At 39.5% G+C, this 18,257-nt stretch overlaps 3 protein-coding genes across 5 annotated transcripts; 1 reads left to right on the plus strand and 2 right to left on the minus strand.

The window, feature by feature from the left end:
- Positions 1–5,903: 5,903 nt before the first annotated feature.
- On the minus strand, positions 5,904–6,928 carry LOC108148236 (EF-hand calcium-binding domain-containing protein 1-like). The gene is made up of 3 exons (XM_017275151.2): positions 6,441–6,928; positions 6,280–6,387; positions 5,904–6,159 (listed from the first exon to the last, which is right to left on the minus strand). The coding sequence occupies exons 1-3, from the start codon at positions 6,798–6,800 to the stop codon at positions 5,974–5,976; spliced, it is 654 nt and encodes a 217-aa protein (XP_017130640.1). The 5' UTR covers positions 6,801–6,928; the 3' UTR covers positions 5,904–5,973.
- Positions 6,929–7,235: 307 nt separating this feature from the next.
- On the minus strand, positions 7,236–8,205 carry LOC108148237 (calcium and integrin-binding protein 1-like). Of its 2 annotated transcripts, XM_041709357.1 has the most exons (4): positions 7,932–8,020; positions 7,712–7,873; positions 7,541–7,651; positions 7,236–7,459 (listed from the first exon to the last, which is right to left on the minus strand). In XM_041709357.1, the coding sequence occupies exons 2-4, from the start codon at positions 7,727–7,729 to the stop codon at positions 7,238–7,240; spliced, it is 351 nt and encodes a 116-aa protein (XP_041565291.1). In that variant the 5' UTR covers positions 7,730–7,873; positions 7,932–8,020; the 3' UTR covers positions 7,236–7,237. The 2 variants fall into 2 exon arrangements, with proteins under 2 accessions (XP_041565291.1, XP_017130642.1); XM_017275153.2 differs by having other exon boundaries at positions 7,712–8,205.
- An 816-nt stretch (positions 8,206–9,021) lies between these two features.
- LOC108148239 lies at positions 9,022–10,373 on the plus strand. Of its 2 annotated transcripts, none has more exons than XM_041709359.1 (3): positions 9,022–9,488; positions 9,985–10,092; positions 10,135–10,373. In XM_041709359.1, the coding sequence occupies exons 1-3, from the start codon at positions 9,135–9,137 to the stop codon at positions 10,198–10,200; spliced, it is 528 nt and encodes a 175-aa protein (XP_041565293.1). In that variant the 5' UTR covers positions 9,022–9,134; the 3' UTR covers positions 10,201–10,373. The 2 variants fall into 2 exon arrangements, with proteins under 2 accessions (XP_041565293.1, XP_017130644.1); XM_017275155.2 differs by having other exon boundaries at positions 10,146–10,373.
- The last annotated feature ends 7,884 nt before the right edge of the window (positions 10,374–18,257 follow it).

Below are 18,257 nucleotides of genomic sequence, written 5' to 3' on the forward strand. Positions count from 1 at the left end.
GTCATTACTTGACTTCTTGTCCCGGAGTTTGCCAACAACTTGAAGTCAGCTTAAAACTTGAGAGTTGGCTCACACACTAGCACATTTATGGACAAGTGCCGGGTGTGTGTGTGTGTGAGTATTGCCACTGTAACTATGTCATTGCGGTTTCCTTAATTCATTTTGTTTGTAGGCGGCGCGACATTGTCACTGTCATCGTCATTCCCATCGTCATTGTCAGTAAAAACCGCAGTCCACCGCGTGCAGAGACACAGACAGCGCAAGAGGCGGGAACACAACGATGCACTTAAAAAAATAAAGGCCTACAAATGTTTAATGTTACCTTAAACTTTAATTACACAAATAGAATAAGGTAAGTAGTAACATATATATACAGATATATATAAAATGTTTTTATTGTTAAAAGTCAACTCATCAGTAATCATTCAACTCACCAGGAATAATTTTTCTTACTTTCATACAACTTTATAACTTTAGTTACGTTTCTACCTTTACTTAAAAAGTTTTTTGTTAGTGCAGCGAGTGATGAGCCAGACGAGAAGCCTTCTCCAGCTGTTGTTCTCGGCGTTGTTTTTAGTTGAATGGCAGCGCTAAGCGGATTAACGCTGTTATTTTAAGTTCAACAAACGAAACGAAGAATAAATTAATGAGTTTTCACTGTGGTCGAGCAGACGGCACTCGGCCCACCAAACGGGTTTAACTGCAGAAAGCCAAAAGCCCGAACGCACACACATAGAGGCTGAAGCTCCCTTCCAAAACGTGGGTTCATGGACCAAGTCCCTGCCATTAAGCGCACTCCCCAAAAACTGTAATCTGTTTCGCGTTGCCCTGTGTTTGATATACCCTAGCAAAATTGGTTTACTGAAGAATAAAAATGATATTAACCCAAGGTATCCGAAATATTGATGCTTTACTGATTTAAAAGTATTAAAAATCCTCTTATTAAACATCAAACGTTTTATTTTTTTAAATAAAGGGGGTTTATCCACAAAGTTTTTATATGGTTTTTTGCATGTTAAAAAGAGACGGTTGGTTTCGGATGATGTTATTTTCTTTGAAATCTCATATCTAGTTCGATATTAATAATTTTAAGGAACATGAAGGAAACTTAACATAAATTGATGTCCTAGCGGGTTTATACGTTTACTGTAAGTACACAGGATAGGTGACTTCCATAGTTAAAGAAATAAATTATTCTTAGATACCACAAACTAAAAAAAAAATCACCTATGCTCTGGTTTAAATAATGAAGATTTATTTATAAAATATCTAGGGCTGTATTAAAATACTACCTGAAAGTGAACATGTACATCAGTGTAAGCAAAAATTTTTGTATGCACATTGTATTGTATTTGCTTTTATATTTGTTATTGTTATAGTTTTACGCGTTGATTGCTTAAATATGTGTGTTTTTGCATGGGAATGTGCCGGACACTGAAATTGTAATTAGTTCAAAATTTATGCGGACCCACTTCCGCATTTTTCCCATCGAGGATCACGTCCTTACGGAGCTTTATTTTTTATGTTCGCGTTACCGACCACGTCGTGGCAATTATTATTGCTGTGTATGGAGTTGCTCTTGTTTTCATTTTCCCCTTGTTTGCTTTCTTTTTTATGAAAATTCTATGAATTTCCAATCCCAAATCGGATTATGGCATTAGCTGGACTCAGTGCGCTGAGAGCCATCGCGTAAAAAAAGCAAGCAGCAAGTGCAAGAGGAACAAAAGAAAATACAACTTTCGTTGGGCTGAAGGTCGTGGCATGACCATAAAAATGTGCTGTTCATACTGTGAGCGAAAAAACTGCCAATAACTTGAACTTTTATCATAATGATATGCAACAAAGCCGAGAACGAAAAGATACACAAAGCCATTTAGCGGGGGGTTCGATGTCAAGTGCACAAAAGTTTGGGTCGACAAAAAACGGAGGAAAGGAGCAAAGGGTAGCAAAATTGAGTTGCGATGCAATTAAGCAGTTTCCGACAAATTGCCATCCAATATTTCTGGCCAGGAAAAGATGGTCCCCTCTGCGTCCCCGTTTTCCATCGCTATTCCTGGCAGGATGCATCCGCCAGTCCATCCGCTCCGAGCTTTGACGAGCACAGCCAAGCGGATAATGGAAAGCGCTCAAAAGTCCTCCGCCTTTGACGGTTCCTGACTTTGAGCTGCTCTCAGATGTTAGCTCTACTTAGCCGCTCTAAGTTGGTCTGACATTTTTGTATCGCGTTACGAAATTCGCCACAAAATTGCGGGTAATTAGCCAAAGTTCTGAGCTCTGGTAATTGATTCGAGGAAGCTGTGCTAGTTAGTCAATGAAATTGATAACGCAGAGTAGGAGATTGAACTTAGTTGTAAGCATGGAACAACAATGAAGAAAGAGTTTGATTTAGTGTAAATTAGTTATACCTTTTTAGCTAATTGTTGTCAAATACCGATAAGTATTACAGACAAATCGATTTGGCATATTAGAGATAGAATAATTCTGTTCACATATTTTCGCATATGTATCCCTTCAGACACGTTGGTTTTACAACGAAATATTTAATAAGTTTGGGTAACTGAAATATTTTTAGGAATGTTAAACAAGCGAACTAAAATTCAAACGGTAATAATAGCTGACCTCTTACATTTTTTGTACAAAATTTAGTTTGGCCTTTTCATAAAAATACTATATAACTAAAAAATATAAAGAGTGCTTCACATAATATTGGCAAATTTTTATTACTTAATTTAATTAATTAAAAAGTATTCAATAACAATTGGTCTCTCAGTTACTCAAAACACAACAGCTTCCGCAACTCACCTTAAAACTAGTAAGCTCCAAACTTAACGAAGTTTTCCAAAAAAAAACTTGGGTAAAGACACACACAGTTTGTGCCTCCTGCCTGGGATATAATTGACAAACGCTTTTGGCTTTTAACCGGTTTTGTTTGTGTTTCCCTTCTCAATTTGCCACAAAGTAGTTGCCACCCGGAAAAGGACACAGAGCCAAAAGGAGGCGGAGATGAAATTTACTTTAACGAACTCAAATTCCGTGAAGCTTTTGAGTTGGCCAGAAATTAACTCACTCGCTTACACTGTCCCACAGAAAGTCAAAGCCAAAAGCCGGTGCAGAAATGCAGCAAAAAATACTTGGCTTTGATTCCTTGGCCTCCTGTCTCTCTGTCTCTGTCTCTGTCTCTGTCCCTTTGCTTTGGATCGTTTTTCTTGTGTTTTATCTTCCCGGCTCCTCCATGGCATTCATTATGCCAGGACCCCAACTCCGTGCTGCACCTACTAGCCCCTCGATTCGCCTTCATTTATCACAGTTTGTGCGCATTTGTCGACCCGCCTTATCCCGAGTGGGTGGCCTAACGTCCGCTGCCGCTTTGACAGCCCCGAGATCCTCGGGGAAAACCCCGAGACAAAGGCGAGAATTTCCCGGGTAAGAGTGTTGAGGGGTGGCGAGCGAGTGAGGCAAGTTGTCAAAGAGAACGCTGGGCGGAAAAATGTCTTTTAATTAGTGTTTAATTGAATTGCAAACTGGAATTTTAATCGAAAATTGCAGCGGGTCGACTTTTCCGCCCCGTTTGGCTTCAAAGTTTGCATTGTCCACTGAGCTAAATGGTCTGTTTGCTTAGCCAACTCGGCTTGGCCATTGATAGCCCAAAAGTCACTTGTCGCCATCACCGAAGATTGTCAATGGACTGCGGTTAGATTTCGAAGGAGATACAACTACGGACTTGGGGTTTTCTGTGTGCGTCATTAGTGGTGGACCACAGTTTAAATCTAGATTTAAGTGTTTACTCCTGCCCTCTTTTTTTGAGTCGACAAAAGATGTTCGCTTATATGTAATGCTTTTTACTGTTACGCTTTGTTAATCTGGCGTTTCCTTCTGTGTTTTTAAATATTATTTTTATATTTTATTAAAAAGTATCTGTTTATGGAATCTATATGTATCTCCAGATTACCACTCCAAATTTTAATAAACTATTAAACCTTTGTCAAATTTTATTTTTAAAAGCTAAATTTCAGAAACTTTTAAAAAACATAAGCATACAATTTTTACTGTTAGTATGATTTAAGCTAAAAGCAAGCAATTAAATGTTGATTTAGTACATACATTTCTCAGAAGCATTTAAAAGAATATGATAACTATAATGTACTATTTTTAATAGCAAGGTATGTGGAGTTAAAAGATTCACCTTGCGGCCACCGCAGACCTGCTCATCTGTCCCTTAAATTGCAGAATAAATTGCTGGGCACCACATGCGCGCCTGGGTTAATTGATTGTAATTACATACATGTCCTAATGCAATTCATCAAACGCGCATTGTCCCCGGATCTGCAGACCGTCGTGCCCGCTCCTCGATTCCCATTAATCCGGGAATGGCTGTGCCTCCGGCGGAACGCCATGCACGCCTTTGACGACAATAATGAGCATAATGATGCTGCCGGGGCTGCAGGACATGCGGATGCTGCTGTTAATGCCACAATAAAGACCGCAGCATGGATGCCGATGGCCCGAGGAGCGCTGGCTTGGCTCGGGCTCACGTACAAATTGCATGATTACTATCAGGGATAATTAATGTTGATGCCAGCGAGACTCAAACATGTTGGCCGACGGCGGACGGTTCAACAAAAGGCCAACTCGGCTTGCCAGTTCTGGCCAACTCAAGTCCTTGGGCTGGGCCACATGCTGGCTTAGACCATTGATATGGGGTTTCGAGTCCGGCAGTTGTCAACTGCAGCCAGTCGATCAAGCTAACCCCTTAACTCGTATTTTAAATGAAACTTTAACTTGCTGTGACCTAGCACCGATGTCGATAGCAGGGTTTTTGGGATTTTGGTGGGAAACTGGATTGGATCTAAGCCGCCTGCTGGCAGCATTTAATGTAAATCAATTCGCATCACATAATGTATGTAATGCCACTGCATAAATGCCAAATCATGGCAAATACGTGAGCATTCAGTGGCTTATCCATGTCCCAAATACTTGCAAATGCCAATTGAATCGGGCAAATTGTCAGATGGGGAGGGTGAAGAGGGCAGAAAAGAGGGGCCGACACACACAATTCTCAAATTGTTTGGCTCGAACACCGCAGAAACCGTATGTAATGTAATCAAACGCATTGAAGTTAATGAGCTACTTAACCGACTTCCACTTTCGACCTGCCACTGAGTCCCATCCACTGTGGCATTTGCTGCTGTGGCGAAGCATATAATTATGGGATGCCTGGAATTAGGTCGACGACCCCAGCCGGCCACAAATGCCCGCAGAGCAGGTGAGCTCTGGGGACTTATTATCGCTTTCATTCAGCTTTAAAGTGGAAAAGCCCTTATTGCTCCTTGGGTGTAACAGTTTGATTTCTGCTCGATTTGCCTTCTCACTTATTGAAAATGCCCCCGAGCTCTGCAAGTGTTTCATCGGGTCAATTAGTTCGGGCAATTCAGATATATACGTATAAATCAATGATTCTCACACTTGCAGCTTTGTAAAAATTAAATATTCTTGAAAACATTTAAAATTTGATTTACTTCCGTAAATAAAACAAAAACACCTAATAACGAGGTAAGAAGTCTTGACGAACGCACCTTCACCGTACAAATTAGCTGATGTCATATTTTGTGACGAAAAATAAATAAGCATTCGACTAAATAATTACACTCTTTAAAGGTTCCCATTCGGACCGTTTCATCCAAATATTTTGCCTACACAGGCATTTTTTATTTCGGCGTGACGAAAGGGAACATTTATAAAGTGTTATTAAACATTAAACCATCACAGCAGATTTTCAATTCAGCTAACCTATATATTTTAGTAGTCTCCTATGCACACACTGTTGGTGCGTAAATATACTTTATAGGGTCGGATATGTATTTTTCACTGCGTTGCAAACTTCTGACTGAAATTATAATACCCTCTGAAAGGGTATAAAAAGTGGCCATAGGTTCTGGTACAAAACTCCATCACAAATAGCTTGAATAAAAATATTTAATTTAGATTCAGTTGCAGATTAACGCAGTGGGCCATGAGATTTTTGTCTTCCCTCGACGGAAAAAGCCAGCCCAAGAACTCGACTAAAATTGGCTGCTGTTCAACAACAGTAGAATAGTCTTCAAAAGAAATAACACCGTCCTTGTCCAGATCAAACTTTTTCATGAGAAATTCGGTCATGTCCTAAAAGATTAATTATTTAAATTAATGAAAATAATATAGCAACTAGAAATATATTGCACTTTCTATTGACTTGTTATACAAAACAAATAAAATATATGTTATATTCTGTAAATCGCTTACCGCCTTAAGTTCGTTGAGTTCATCTTCGTCTTCACCGTAAAAAAATTTCTCACAAGCCGTGCCGACTTGCTCTCGATCAATAACGCCAGTTCCTTTCGTGTCATAGACCTAAACAAAATTGGCTTAAACTTCAAATGTGGCTAAGGATCGTCATAACTAACCTCGAAGGCAAATTTCATGCGCACTTGGATGTCCTTCGTTGTGTAAAGATCGAAGAGCTGTATCCAGGCCTGTGGACTGACATACTTGTTGTCCTTTGTGATGGCCTGCAGAGTGCGTTCAATGACCTGGACATTGGCCACGTTGAACAGCACCAAGAAGATCTGGTAGAACTGCTTCTTCGTCATCTTCTTGGAGTTGGGCCCATTGGCCTTGCAGAACTTGTAGTAAACGCAGAGCAAGCAGGTGATATCCGTTTGGGACATTTCCGAAGTTGCGGCCAACTCCTTGATCAAAGCCCCATAAAGGGCGGAAAAGCGACTGTTCTCCATGCTATCGATAGTGGCGTCTAGATTTTCCATGACTTAATCCTTTACTTATTTAGTTTGTGTTTTTGTTTTTATACTTTTTTTGTTATAACTATTTATATACTTTATCTTGTTTTAAATGTTGTGTCTAATAGTGTTGTGAAGTTTTGAGTTTGGTATATTTGTTCTAAATGACAACCATTCTCAAAGCCTTCTCATTTTTAACATTTCTTAATTAGCTTGCATTCACTGTCACTTTTCACTGTCTTAATTGGTGAAATTGTTGGCTGCGTGGCTGTGTTTTAAAATAAATTTGCGCTGCATAGGAACTACTAGAATCTGAATGCCAAGTCCCAAATCTCTAGCTTTTATAGTTTCCGAGATCAGACGGACAGACAGACGGCTGTTGATCCTGATCAAGAATATATATACTTTATAGGGTCGGAAACGCTTCCTTTTACCTGTTACTCTACGGGTAACGGGAATAAATATTAAAGTAATAAATGTTTATTTTTTTCCGGGCTGGAATAATTAAGTAGCGAGTCAAGATTTATGACATGGGCCATTAAATCCTTCTCCTCGTTTGACGGAAATAGCCAGCCTAGGAATTCAACCAAAATGGGCTGCTGAGACACAACGGAAGTGTAGTCTTCAAAAGAAATTACTCCATCTTTGTCCACATCAAATTTCTTCATTATAAACTCAGTCATGTCCTGAAAACAAAAATTGTAATATCCAAGTGTTAAATGATTAAAGGGTCCTTTGGTGTTTTATTAAATTATTTATTTACTTACCTGCCTGAGTTCAATAAGTTCATCCTCGTCTTCGCCTTCACTGAAAAATCTCTCGCAAGCCACGCCCACCTGCTCGCGATCGATAACTCCGGTGCCTTTCGTGTCGTAGACCTGAAAAAGGAACATAATTTGTTAGTAAATATGTTTGCTGATCCGCAAAAAAAAACCCACGTCGAAAGCGAAGCGCATGCGAACATTAAGGTCATCGGTTGTGTAGAGGCTGAAGAGCTCAATCCAGGCATGTGGACTCACGAACCGCGTGTCCTTCGTGATGGCCAGAAGTGTCCGTTCGATGACCTGGACATTGGACACATTGAACAGCACCAGGTAGATCTGGAAGAACTGACTCTTTCTCATTTGCTTGGCTGTAGGCCCGTTGAACTTAACGAACTTGTAGTAAACACAGAGCAAACAAGTGATGTCCAATGTAGACATTTTCGAAGTTGCGGCTATCTCCTTGATCAACCCGCTATAGAGAGCGGCGAACCGACTGTTTTCCATACTGTCGATCGTGGAGTCTAGATTTTCCATGGCTTATACAGGTGTTTTATGTACAGAATTTTCAAGTACTTTTAAGTTTGGCTATCTGATAGTCTAGGGTTTGTACAGAGTATGTTGCTTTGACGTGTATTAAAGTTTTGTGCTTCTGTTTGTTATGATTGAATGAAAGATGATTTCTTGGCATGCTTCACTGATTCACAAATATGTGAACCACTTTCAGTATCGTCGGCCTGCCTAAACGTTTTTATTTAAATTAAAATGTTTCCAATTTTCTTTCCGCACGATTTGTCTTACTTAAAAAATTTATGCCGTTAGTCTCTTCCAAACACCGTACGAAAAATATATCAATCAAAACTGTATACCTAAATCCAGCCCGACTCGCCTGTAAATCCGCCAACACTTGGCGATGTCAACTTTGGGGCACATTAAGGAGCATGAATCCTTGCCGCTCTTCCTTCTTTTTTCCCGTTAGGCTCTTCCCTTTTATTTTATTGTTATTATGCCGTGTAGAGCGGTTCACCCGCCTACTCATTTCTTTGGTTTTTTTTTGGGGGCGTGGCATGTGTGAGTGTGGGCCATACAATTACACAACAAAGGGAGGGGGGGTGGGGGGAGATTCCGAACATTTGTTACCCCAAACAAAATGGCTACACAGCCGTTTCCGCCGAATTTCCACATGGAAGGCTTTACACCCATCTCAGCGCTTTTGTTTGGATTATTATATTCGCGTTTCTCATGCGCACAGCTTTCAGCTTTTGCCTCAGCCTTTTTGTGAGCTGCGTTTGTTTCAAATATTTATTCGAAATGGGGGACAGATGTAGTCCATGTAGCGTGGCTGATGTATTTTTTATGTCGCGGCCTTGTTTTATTGCTTTTAAATTGCGCTCCTTACATTCTCTGCGAGTCTGCGGGCTCCTGCTACGACTTAGCCAATCTATTTGCAATTTGTCTTGCACAACCCACACACTTTTAAGTAGGCCAGCGCCTCATACGTTCATAATTTTCAGCACACACACACTCAATAAATCAAAGCTCACAAAAAAAAAATAAAAACAAAAAATATTGTTAATTAAGAAAACCAAGGAACACTACAATGAATCGCATTGACCTCACCCTAGATGACATGGCCAACAACAAGTTTCTGACACTATATAATGGTCTGATAAAGAGCTTCACCGCCTCCACGGAATTCTCCTCCACTGAAGTGATCAGCTTGCTGATCGTGTTCTACAAGTACGCGCTAAACAACGGATCCCGAATGATGTCCACTGGACAGCTGTACAATCTGTTCCTCGTCAGCTTCGGGATCTTCGACGTAACCATCATTGACCGCATTTCGATGAACATCACGCATGACGGTCGTTCCGTCTCTCCAGAGGCCTGGATGCGACTGTTCTCCGTGTTCTTCACCGGAAAGCTGCAGGAGCGAATAAAATTTGCATTTCAGGTGGGAATATTTCCAAATTTTTCATTTTCGAACTACATTACATTGCTCTTGTTGAGTTACGAGTTTTGAGGTTTCAATTAAAGAATGGTAATTTTAAAGGGTAACAGAGTAAAAGGATAAAAGCGTTTATGGAGCACAAGTTTATTTCAAAAATTCAATTTGCTATGTCAAGTCTCTGGCAGAGAAATATTTACTCGACAAATATTCTTTAGCACACGACAAATTATCCAAATTGAATAATACATTTTAATAATAACAGTTATTTGATAATCGTGGCACTGCTGCACAACAATTTAAATTTGATTTTTTAAAAGGTGTGAAAACTTGCGATACTTCGATCCCTTATAACTGATATATTTGAATAGTATGTATATTATTGACTAACAATATTTTCGTTACGAAAATTCCTGTCGTAAAAATGCAAGAAAATATGTTCACTACCCTTGCTCTCTATTAATCTCACGAAACATTTATTAAATTCCTTTATGAACATTAGGTTTACACAAGCGCTGGTACAGTGGTTCTAAATCGTGAGGTGGTTGGCTTGGCCATCGAGAAATTCTTCTACGGCGATGATGATGATGAGATTAATGAACTCCGAGCGGTAAGTTAAAGTGTGTTTAAATATTGCTGCATTTAAACACAGTTTTCAAGCAGGATATGTGCGAGTTTTTATTCGCCAAATTCGACACGGATAAAGATGGCATTATAGCGTTTGAGGAGTATGCTGAAATAGTCCAAAATCAGCCTGGTCTGCTCGAGTTTTTAGGGAAAATATTCCCAGATGACAAGGACCGATCATTGGTTGCCTACTGCCACAATATTGAATCAATACTTCCGCCAGAAGATGGATATTAAATAAAGCGGTTTTCTTTGTGGAACAAATTCGTTGTGTTTTGCATAATTCTATTCATTTTTAACCTGCTAAGAGGAGATTTCATAAAATAGCGCAAGTGTTGAAAATTGGCGCTTAGAGGCTTTCAAGCCGGCTTACAATAAAGTCATTTCCCATTAAGTACACACTGGGAAAAGTTGAAATTGCCTCGGCAGACTGCGAATGCCACTGCGGGCCCTTCTGTTATGTTTTTTGTGCCGAAATCTGTGTCTTGTGTTCATGTTCAACTCCTTCCGAACTGTTTTCGATGGTGTGTAGGCGGTGCGGAAACTTTTGTTTGTCTATTTTGCGGCTTTGTAGAGCAATTAAATTTGCGCAACATATGCGGGCTCCGGCGGCAAAACAAGGGAATTTTACAGACCAAGCCAAATTCTAATTAAGTTCCAACAGAAATGATGTGTATGGCGGTTCCAGATGAAAAGGAGTGGATTTCATGCATTCGTTTGTTAAATTGTAGTTTTTTTAGGCAAAAATGTTGTTTTTATAGGAATAGCTTTTACAATTGACAAACATTAATAATAATATTAATATGTAAACTAATTTTTCTTAATTGTACCCTTTAAAATGAGAATACGTTTGTTTAAATTTTAGTTTTAATACAATTTCAACACAACAAAATTCCTATAATTCCTAAGTTAAATTTTAAACTTAACACAATTTTTAAAGTCCACGTATTTTAAAGACTTTCCCAAATTTTAGAAATTTAAACATTTAGTATTTTCTTTAAGAGCGCACATTCCTTTATCATTAAATTTAATGGTTAAAGGGGAATGAAGTTATTATTCAAAGATTATAAATTTCATGAATTTCTTGCATTAAACGTTTATTTTTTTAAGTTTAACGACTAATGAATCGCCATAATGTTTTAATACATTAAGGATCTGGTTTTCCAAATTATTTATCCTTTGCTGAAATTTGGTTGCACTTCTCCGACAGCTAAAGAACTTTCATTCATGCGGTTGCTTTCTATTGGCATTGGAAGTGCCACAGATTTTTATCCATCCATCAATTGCTTTGCGTGCGACGGGGCGTATGAGTAACATCGAAATCGAAAGTAGAGAACTGGAAGTTGGCCATCAACTTGTGTTGGGCAATCAGCGAGATGCCAGAAATCGGATTGCCTGCGACAACAATTTGGTGACCCAGAGTCATTGACACGCCTCGTTTTTGGGGGCATTGGCTGGGCATTAAATTCAGCGCGTGACTTTCGCCCCAGACATTTGTTGCTGGCCCGCCCAAGAAAATTCCTCGCAGACTCGGTCCGGGATAATGAAAAAGGGATCTGAAAAGGCTCAGCTGAAAGCATGAAGAGTGACCGCGACATCCAGCTGGCAGCAACCCCACTTCTTCCTTCTTATTTTTTTTTTTTTTAGCTGGAGTTCAGAGTTCGCCACGACTTTGCCACTTTTCTGCAAAAGGGTCCTCGGTTTGTTGTCCTTTTTTTTCAGCATTAACACGCGGCCTCCTGTTGCATTTCAGTTTAAATGGCGCACCCTTCCCAGTGTGAAGGCGCCCTTTTTTCCTTCGCTTTTGTGCCTCGAGTGGGTTCTCACCGAAAAACAAAAACCATAGAGCAAAAACGCAAAAGGGCAGCAACAAATTGGGTAAAACAAACATGCTCCCCCACATTTGTATTCCTGAACGATGTATCCTGCTGTTATCCTTGCGCGCTCGTCAGTCCATTTATCGCTGGCAAACTTTTGACTGGAAACGGTTTGGTTTCCTCTGCATTTTTCCGCTGCCTGCAGTAAATCTCGCGGTGCAACCGGTTGGCATTTTTATGAAGTTATACCACAAACTCAGCTGCATGCCGACTGTAGCCCACCCAGTGCATTAACACATGCCAGATGAAAATGTGCATTTCCAAATGAAATGATCGCCATGAGTGTGTGGCTGATGGCAGGAATTTGGGTGAGTTAAAAAATGAGAAACTTTTTAACATCGTAATGGTTTTGTTACAAATATGATTAACCACCGCTATTAAGGCATCAATATACGTTTTTTATATGCGGCTTGGATTCCACGGATACTGTATTTCATACGCAACAGATTTACAGAGTTCAGGTAAGTGCGAGGTAAAACATCATCATATATTTTACGATTCATTTATTATTTTAAATTATGCTTATATCTAGACAAGAAGTTACTATTTTAGGTACAATTTTATTTTTTGTATTTTAATATATTGTTGTGACTTCTTTTCACTCAATTCCCAGTTACGTTTTCTGAAGTTTTAAGCTTTAGTTTCTGCCGCGAAACGGAAATCAGACAAAATCGCGTCTTTCAAGCGCAAATCTTTAAATTGGCTTTATATGTTATTTTGCATTGGAATTCGAAATGAAAACAAACAATTTGAACAGAAAGATAAAAATCATAATGCAAACAAATTGCCTTTTTAGGATTCAAAGTGACGACAGAGACGAGGTCTAATGCGTTTATGCCCCGGGCGAATCTGCGCCTTTAGCGGAAGAGGAAAATGCGCATTGTGCCTTTGCTTTTTACGATAACGATAACAATGATAATAATAATCCGATTCGCATAACATCGGGCAAAAGGGAGGGGGACACACGGGAACGCAAAAGTGGCAGGCGAACTGGAATCGGTTTGATTGTCACTTTGTCATCATCTGCATATTAAGTACAAGTGATTACACACTCGCACTGGGGAGATACAGGCGCAAATATAAATACAGGTGAGCACATGTCCTTGGCTGCGGGATGATGTGTGCTGCATTGAAAATTCGGCATTTAAATCCAACCAAGCAGCAGGAAATAAGAAAAACTCAGAGCACATTGCGCGCATGGAGCACAAAAGCCAAGTATCTACGAGATACATATGTATCTTTTGTTAACGAGCACGAATCGGAGCAAATGTAAATGTTTTCCAATGCGTTCTTTGGGGGCAGCGGGGAGGCAGGATCCCAACACGTTCGAAACGGTGGCAGGGAGAAATCAAATCAAATCGGTTTTCGGGCGAGAAAGGAAATCGGAAACGGAATCCATTTCAGGCACGTGAAGTCGTTTGATTATCCTGGTCTTTGTGCTAATGATAGAGTTGTGAATCTTTAAGAAAGTGCTCCATTGTTGTGCTGAATTCTATATTGTACACTTATTCTCCATAATCTCTCACGTGGCACTGAAGGGGAAAAACTCATTTGGCGCAACACAAGCTCCAATTAAGTATTGCCAACTTCCACAAATGACTCTACTGCACTGAACTCGACCTGCATCTGCAAATATACAGTTGCCCTCAAAATAATATATAGTTTTTGTTTTAACTCACTGAAGTTGGTATTTGTAAATTTGGGTTATTATGTGTTATTTCAATAGGCGCTGAAATCACATCATTTTTTAAGAAAGTGACGACACATTGTTTACGCTTAATACAGGCAGCAAAGGTTTCTTTTCTTGTATTATCAAGAATATTACCTGTTTTCTGATCAAGTCATGCAATGCATATGGGGTGCTATCTATTTGACCTCAGTTGTATGTTCACTGTTTCGTTTTCTTCGTCTTTGGCCCGGAATTAAAACTAAGCACTTCGGAGCACACAACTGGCATAAACAAAAGTCAGACAATTGGGAGTGCCAGGGGCTGAAAAGGAAAGTGCAGTGGAGCAAGAAAAGCTGCAAACCGACTTTGGCTGTGGAAAACTCGTGCTTGAAAAATCGTAAAATTGAAATTATAATTGCAACTGCCACTGATTCGAGGCGCTTCTTCCTTGTTCGTTGTCCGCTGCCGAAGTGGCTCTAATTGCGCCCCTAAGTGGCTGGAATCATTAAAACGCATGTCAAATAATAATTGCCCGTAAACAATTCATTAATTGTGCAATTTTAAAGTTTTCTTTTAAGATCTATGCTCGGGGAAGTTGGCAGTTCCCTATACCCTTCTCTGGGGAACTCCGTGGGGCCTAGCGCTAACCGACTTCAGTTGGCAGGCGATGGTAAAAAGCATGTGGCATGCCGGATGTTGTGACAGTGCCAAAAATATTTCCACATTTTCCCGCAGACTCCAGCAGGGATAAAGTCCAAACCATGACCCTGCGGCACTTTCAGTGCTCAGTGCTCCACATTGCATGGCATTCGTTTTTTGTGATCTGAATTCGGATTCGGTCAGTTGTTCTACTTCGCTTTTGTGCGCTGACATTTTTGCTAAATATTCAAAAAGTTTGCCCGCTTTGGTGTCTCACTTGTTTTTTGTTGTCGAGCGGATTTTTATGCCATATCCGAATATATTGGTCGAACACACCGTTCTTTTTGGGGGTACAAATCAGGCTGATGGCTTTCTGTTTTCCGTTCGATAGTTTTGTACGACAGCAATACACGTCGCCAGGACACACCGACAGTTGTTAGCCTGAAGTTAGATTTTGACTGCATACGCAGTCAAATCCACGTTGGGAAGCAAATGGAATGTGAATTTAATCTGTTCAATGGCAGCACAGCTTAACTTTCAATAGTAGCTGTGGGTTAGGCTAGCATCCTGAATTTAATTGCCTGTTCTGCTAAAAGTTTCAATACATTCGTATTGATTTCAGGCGTTCAATAGTTTTCAGAAGTATCTTAGTTTCGGTGAATTTGTAAATTAAATTTCTTATGTCAAACATTTCTAAATTAGCAGGCTAATTAAAAAATAAAATCAAAAATGGCATATCAATAAAAAATTTGTTTTTATTTAAACGATTTAATCAAATGCCTTTCTTCCAAGCTTTGTATCTTTTATTTTATATATATAGTTATATTTTTTTTTTCAGTATACTTTGCTCCATTTTCACAGAAAGTATATGTAGTCTGTCTGTCTGTCGTTTAGTCTTTTATATTTTATATAGTAATACCTTTTTTTTCAGTATACTTTGCTTCATATTCACAGAAAGTCATAAGCTAATTGTAATGTATGAGTCTTATCTAATACTTCGACTTTCTAATATTGGATTGCTATGTATTAAATCCCTGAATTAATTTGAAGTTTCACCCCAGAGCTTAACTTCTAGTGGCAAATAGGTCCATTAAGTGACCGAAATCCAATGTCGTCACAGGATGGAGTTGGTTCAAGAAACAAATACAATTTTGTTGTTCAATTTTAACATGGCAATATCTTTAAGCGTCCTATCATGTGTGTGGCCATTTATTTCGCATTTCGGAGCTATCGGAAATGCAGCAACACTTCAGATTTCAAATTATTTTTAAGTACCCGAGAACTGTAAATTGCACAAAAGCCAATTCTCGGCATTAGGAAATTGTTTTGTACATCTGTGCGAGTGTTTGTGTCCCGTACAGCAACAACAATAAGAAATCCCAAATAGACAAACGTAAATGTGGCCTCTTCTACGGGGTCCACGTTTGTGTGCTGGGTCCAGGTTCGATTCCATGGCACTAAAGAAGCTTTGCCTTTGATGCACTGAACTAAATTAGGGGTAATTCACAGCTTTCGAAGATAATTACAAGTCATTAAATGTAAAATGATTACTAAAATATATATTGATGGGAAAAATACAAAAAAAATGTTTAAAAAATATAATATTAGTTATTCGACTAATTGTAAATAAATTTAATGAATTTGCAGAACACCTGTCAGTCATGTATTTATATATATATTTTTTACTTTTTCTGACATGCTAATAATATTTATTTTTAATGTTTTTTGTCCATTCCTTACTATTTTAAAATAGACAATAATAAAAACATTGGTTTTCAATAGCTTTTCCCCTAAGTTTCGAATAAGTCAAATTAGGAAATATCATGTTGCATTGTCTTATTTACTCGAGCCAGTATTATTTCTTACACTGCACAAAAGCCGAAGGAGGTGCTGTGGGAACATGAACCAAAGTGTTTGTTGCATGCAACTGATTGCAAAGGATTTTATGGCTGCTGCTGCCGCTGCACTTACCCTTCGTCCTGCGTCCTTGGCCCTGTTCTTCCTGCTGCTGGCCCCTTGGCAGGACGATGCAAAAATCCACAACAGCAGCAGCTGCCGATCGCAGCGGCAAGAGCAACAGCAACAGCAACAGCAACACCAACAGCAGGGGCAATAGCAATGGCAATGCTTAAGAGCAGCAGTTTCCAGGGGTTGAGGCAATGAAATGGGGGGTGCAAATGGACTGACGTGGGGTGAATTGTCTGCTCCGGCTTCCTTGTTGCCACAGAAGGTGTCGCTGCACTGGCACTGGCACGCTGTTGTGGCAAAACACGAGCCCGCATCAGCAGCAGCAATGTCAGTTGCAGCAGCAACAGCAACAGCAGTAAAATGTCGACATCAGCATTACATGCGAGAATTGCTCGACTGCGGATTTGCAGTTTAATGGCAATGCAACCAGGCAACCAGGCAACCGGCAACCGGCATCCCATCGTTGCAATCGGCAGGCAATCGGTGACGGAAATATGCTGCGGTGCCGTGTGATACGGTTGCCATCCTGTCATCCTCGTCCTCGTTCTCGTTCTCGTCCTTGCCCTCTTCATTTGCCCCCAAGCAGCGTGATTAGCTGGCAGGTGAGAACGAAGGTGGAATTTTCCACACATCGAACACGGGCTTTGCAGCCTTCAAACAGTTCCGCGATGTTCAGCTAAGGCCTTGCCAAAATAATTCGAAGCGCCATTTAACCGCCTCTCAAATCCACACTGTCAGCAGCATAATGCGTGGGTAATTGCTTTGGGACATCAACTGCAGAACAGCCGGGATACTACGGCAAAAAAATATGTTTAAGAATATTTGAGTCGTATGGCAGTAGCTTTGACTTTGGCTTTGATTTAAATTTCGTTTTTCGATAAAATTTTAAGTTGTTCTTCATTTTTTAAAGCCTTATATTTAGCTTAATTTTTTTTATAGTAGAACAAAAAACATATTTGACAAAAAACATATTAATTAGCAATAGTAGTAATAATAGTAACTTAAAAACAACAATGCAGATAATCTTACTAAAAGAGGGTCTGCCTAATAACATTTTAAAGTGCCTATAAATATATATTTTCTGCAAGTATTTTCTTTGTTTAGTTTATATTATAATTATATACAGAGTACACTTTAAAACAAAACATTTATCTTCAGATAAAGTAACACAGTTATCGTTCTGTAATTTTAATATAACATTTATTTGCTTTACTAAAAAAAACTAATTTTATAAAAGTAGAGTACTTTTCTGACTTTAGATAAACCAAAGTTTTTTCTATTGAAGGTATACATTTTGTTCGCAGAGGATATAAAAATATGCCGAACCAAAAAACTCAACAAGTTTTCCAATAAAATTAAAAGTTTGCCTGCATGCACAGATTTCGCAGATTTCACAGAATCCATTGAAAGTAGCAAATACAAATACTAACGTAAAAATAGTGAAGTTTGCGGGGAGGGGGGGATGGGTGCGGACTAAGTGGACAGGGGGCAGCCCGTTGGCAAAGTTTTGATTGCCAATAAGGATTTACAGGTGATAATACAGCATAATCTGGCCACGTTCCACGTGCCGCGCTGGCAGGGCAACATTCTGTTGGAAAATTGTATCTGGAATTTTGTAGTTACCTTGTGCTGCCCGGCTTTTCCCCGCCTTTCCCCGCTTTTCGAACTGCATGCGCGGAAAGGTGTAGAGCGAAATGCATTAAAATGGATTTCGAAACTTTAAAACTCAATTTCAATTGCACAGAAAAAGTTTCGCGCTGCGATTTGCATATTTACGTAAAAGGGAGCTGAAAACAATATCATCCTGTTGCAGCAGAAAAAAGATATGAATTTCTAGGTTCACCTGGGATTTTCACGAATTAATTAGTTTCACTTGTCCTCAGATCTTGGCCCTTCAACATTTGCTGCAGCTGCTGCCGCTGGCTTCTACTAGGCAACGAAAAGCAGAGAACGCGCTGTCAAGTGCAATAATTTGAAAAGCCATTGCGACGCTGC

This window comes from Drosophila elegans, unplaced genomic scaffold (assembly GCF_018152505.1).
Source record: "Drosophila elegans isolate 14027-0461.03 unplaced genomic scaffold, ASM1815250v1 contig_476, whole genome shotgun sequence".
Classification (NCBI taxonomy): Eukaryota; Metazoa; Arthropoda; class Insecta; order Diptera; family Drosophilidae; genus Drosophila; species Drosophila elegans.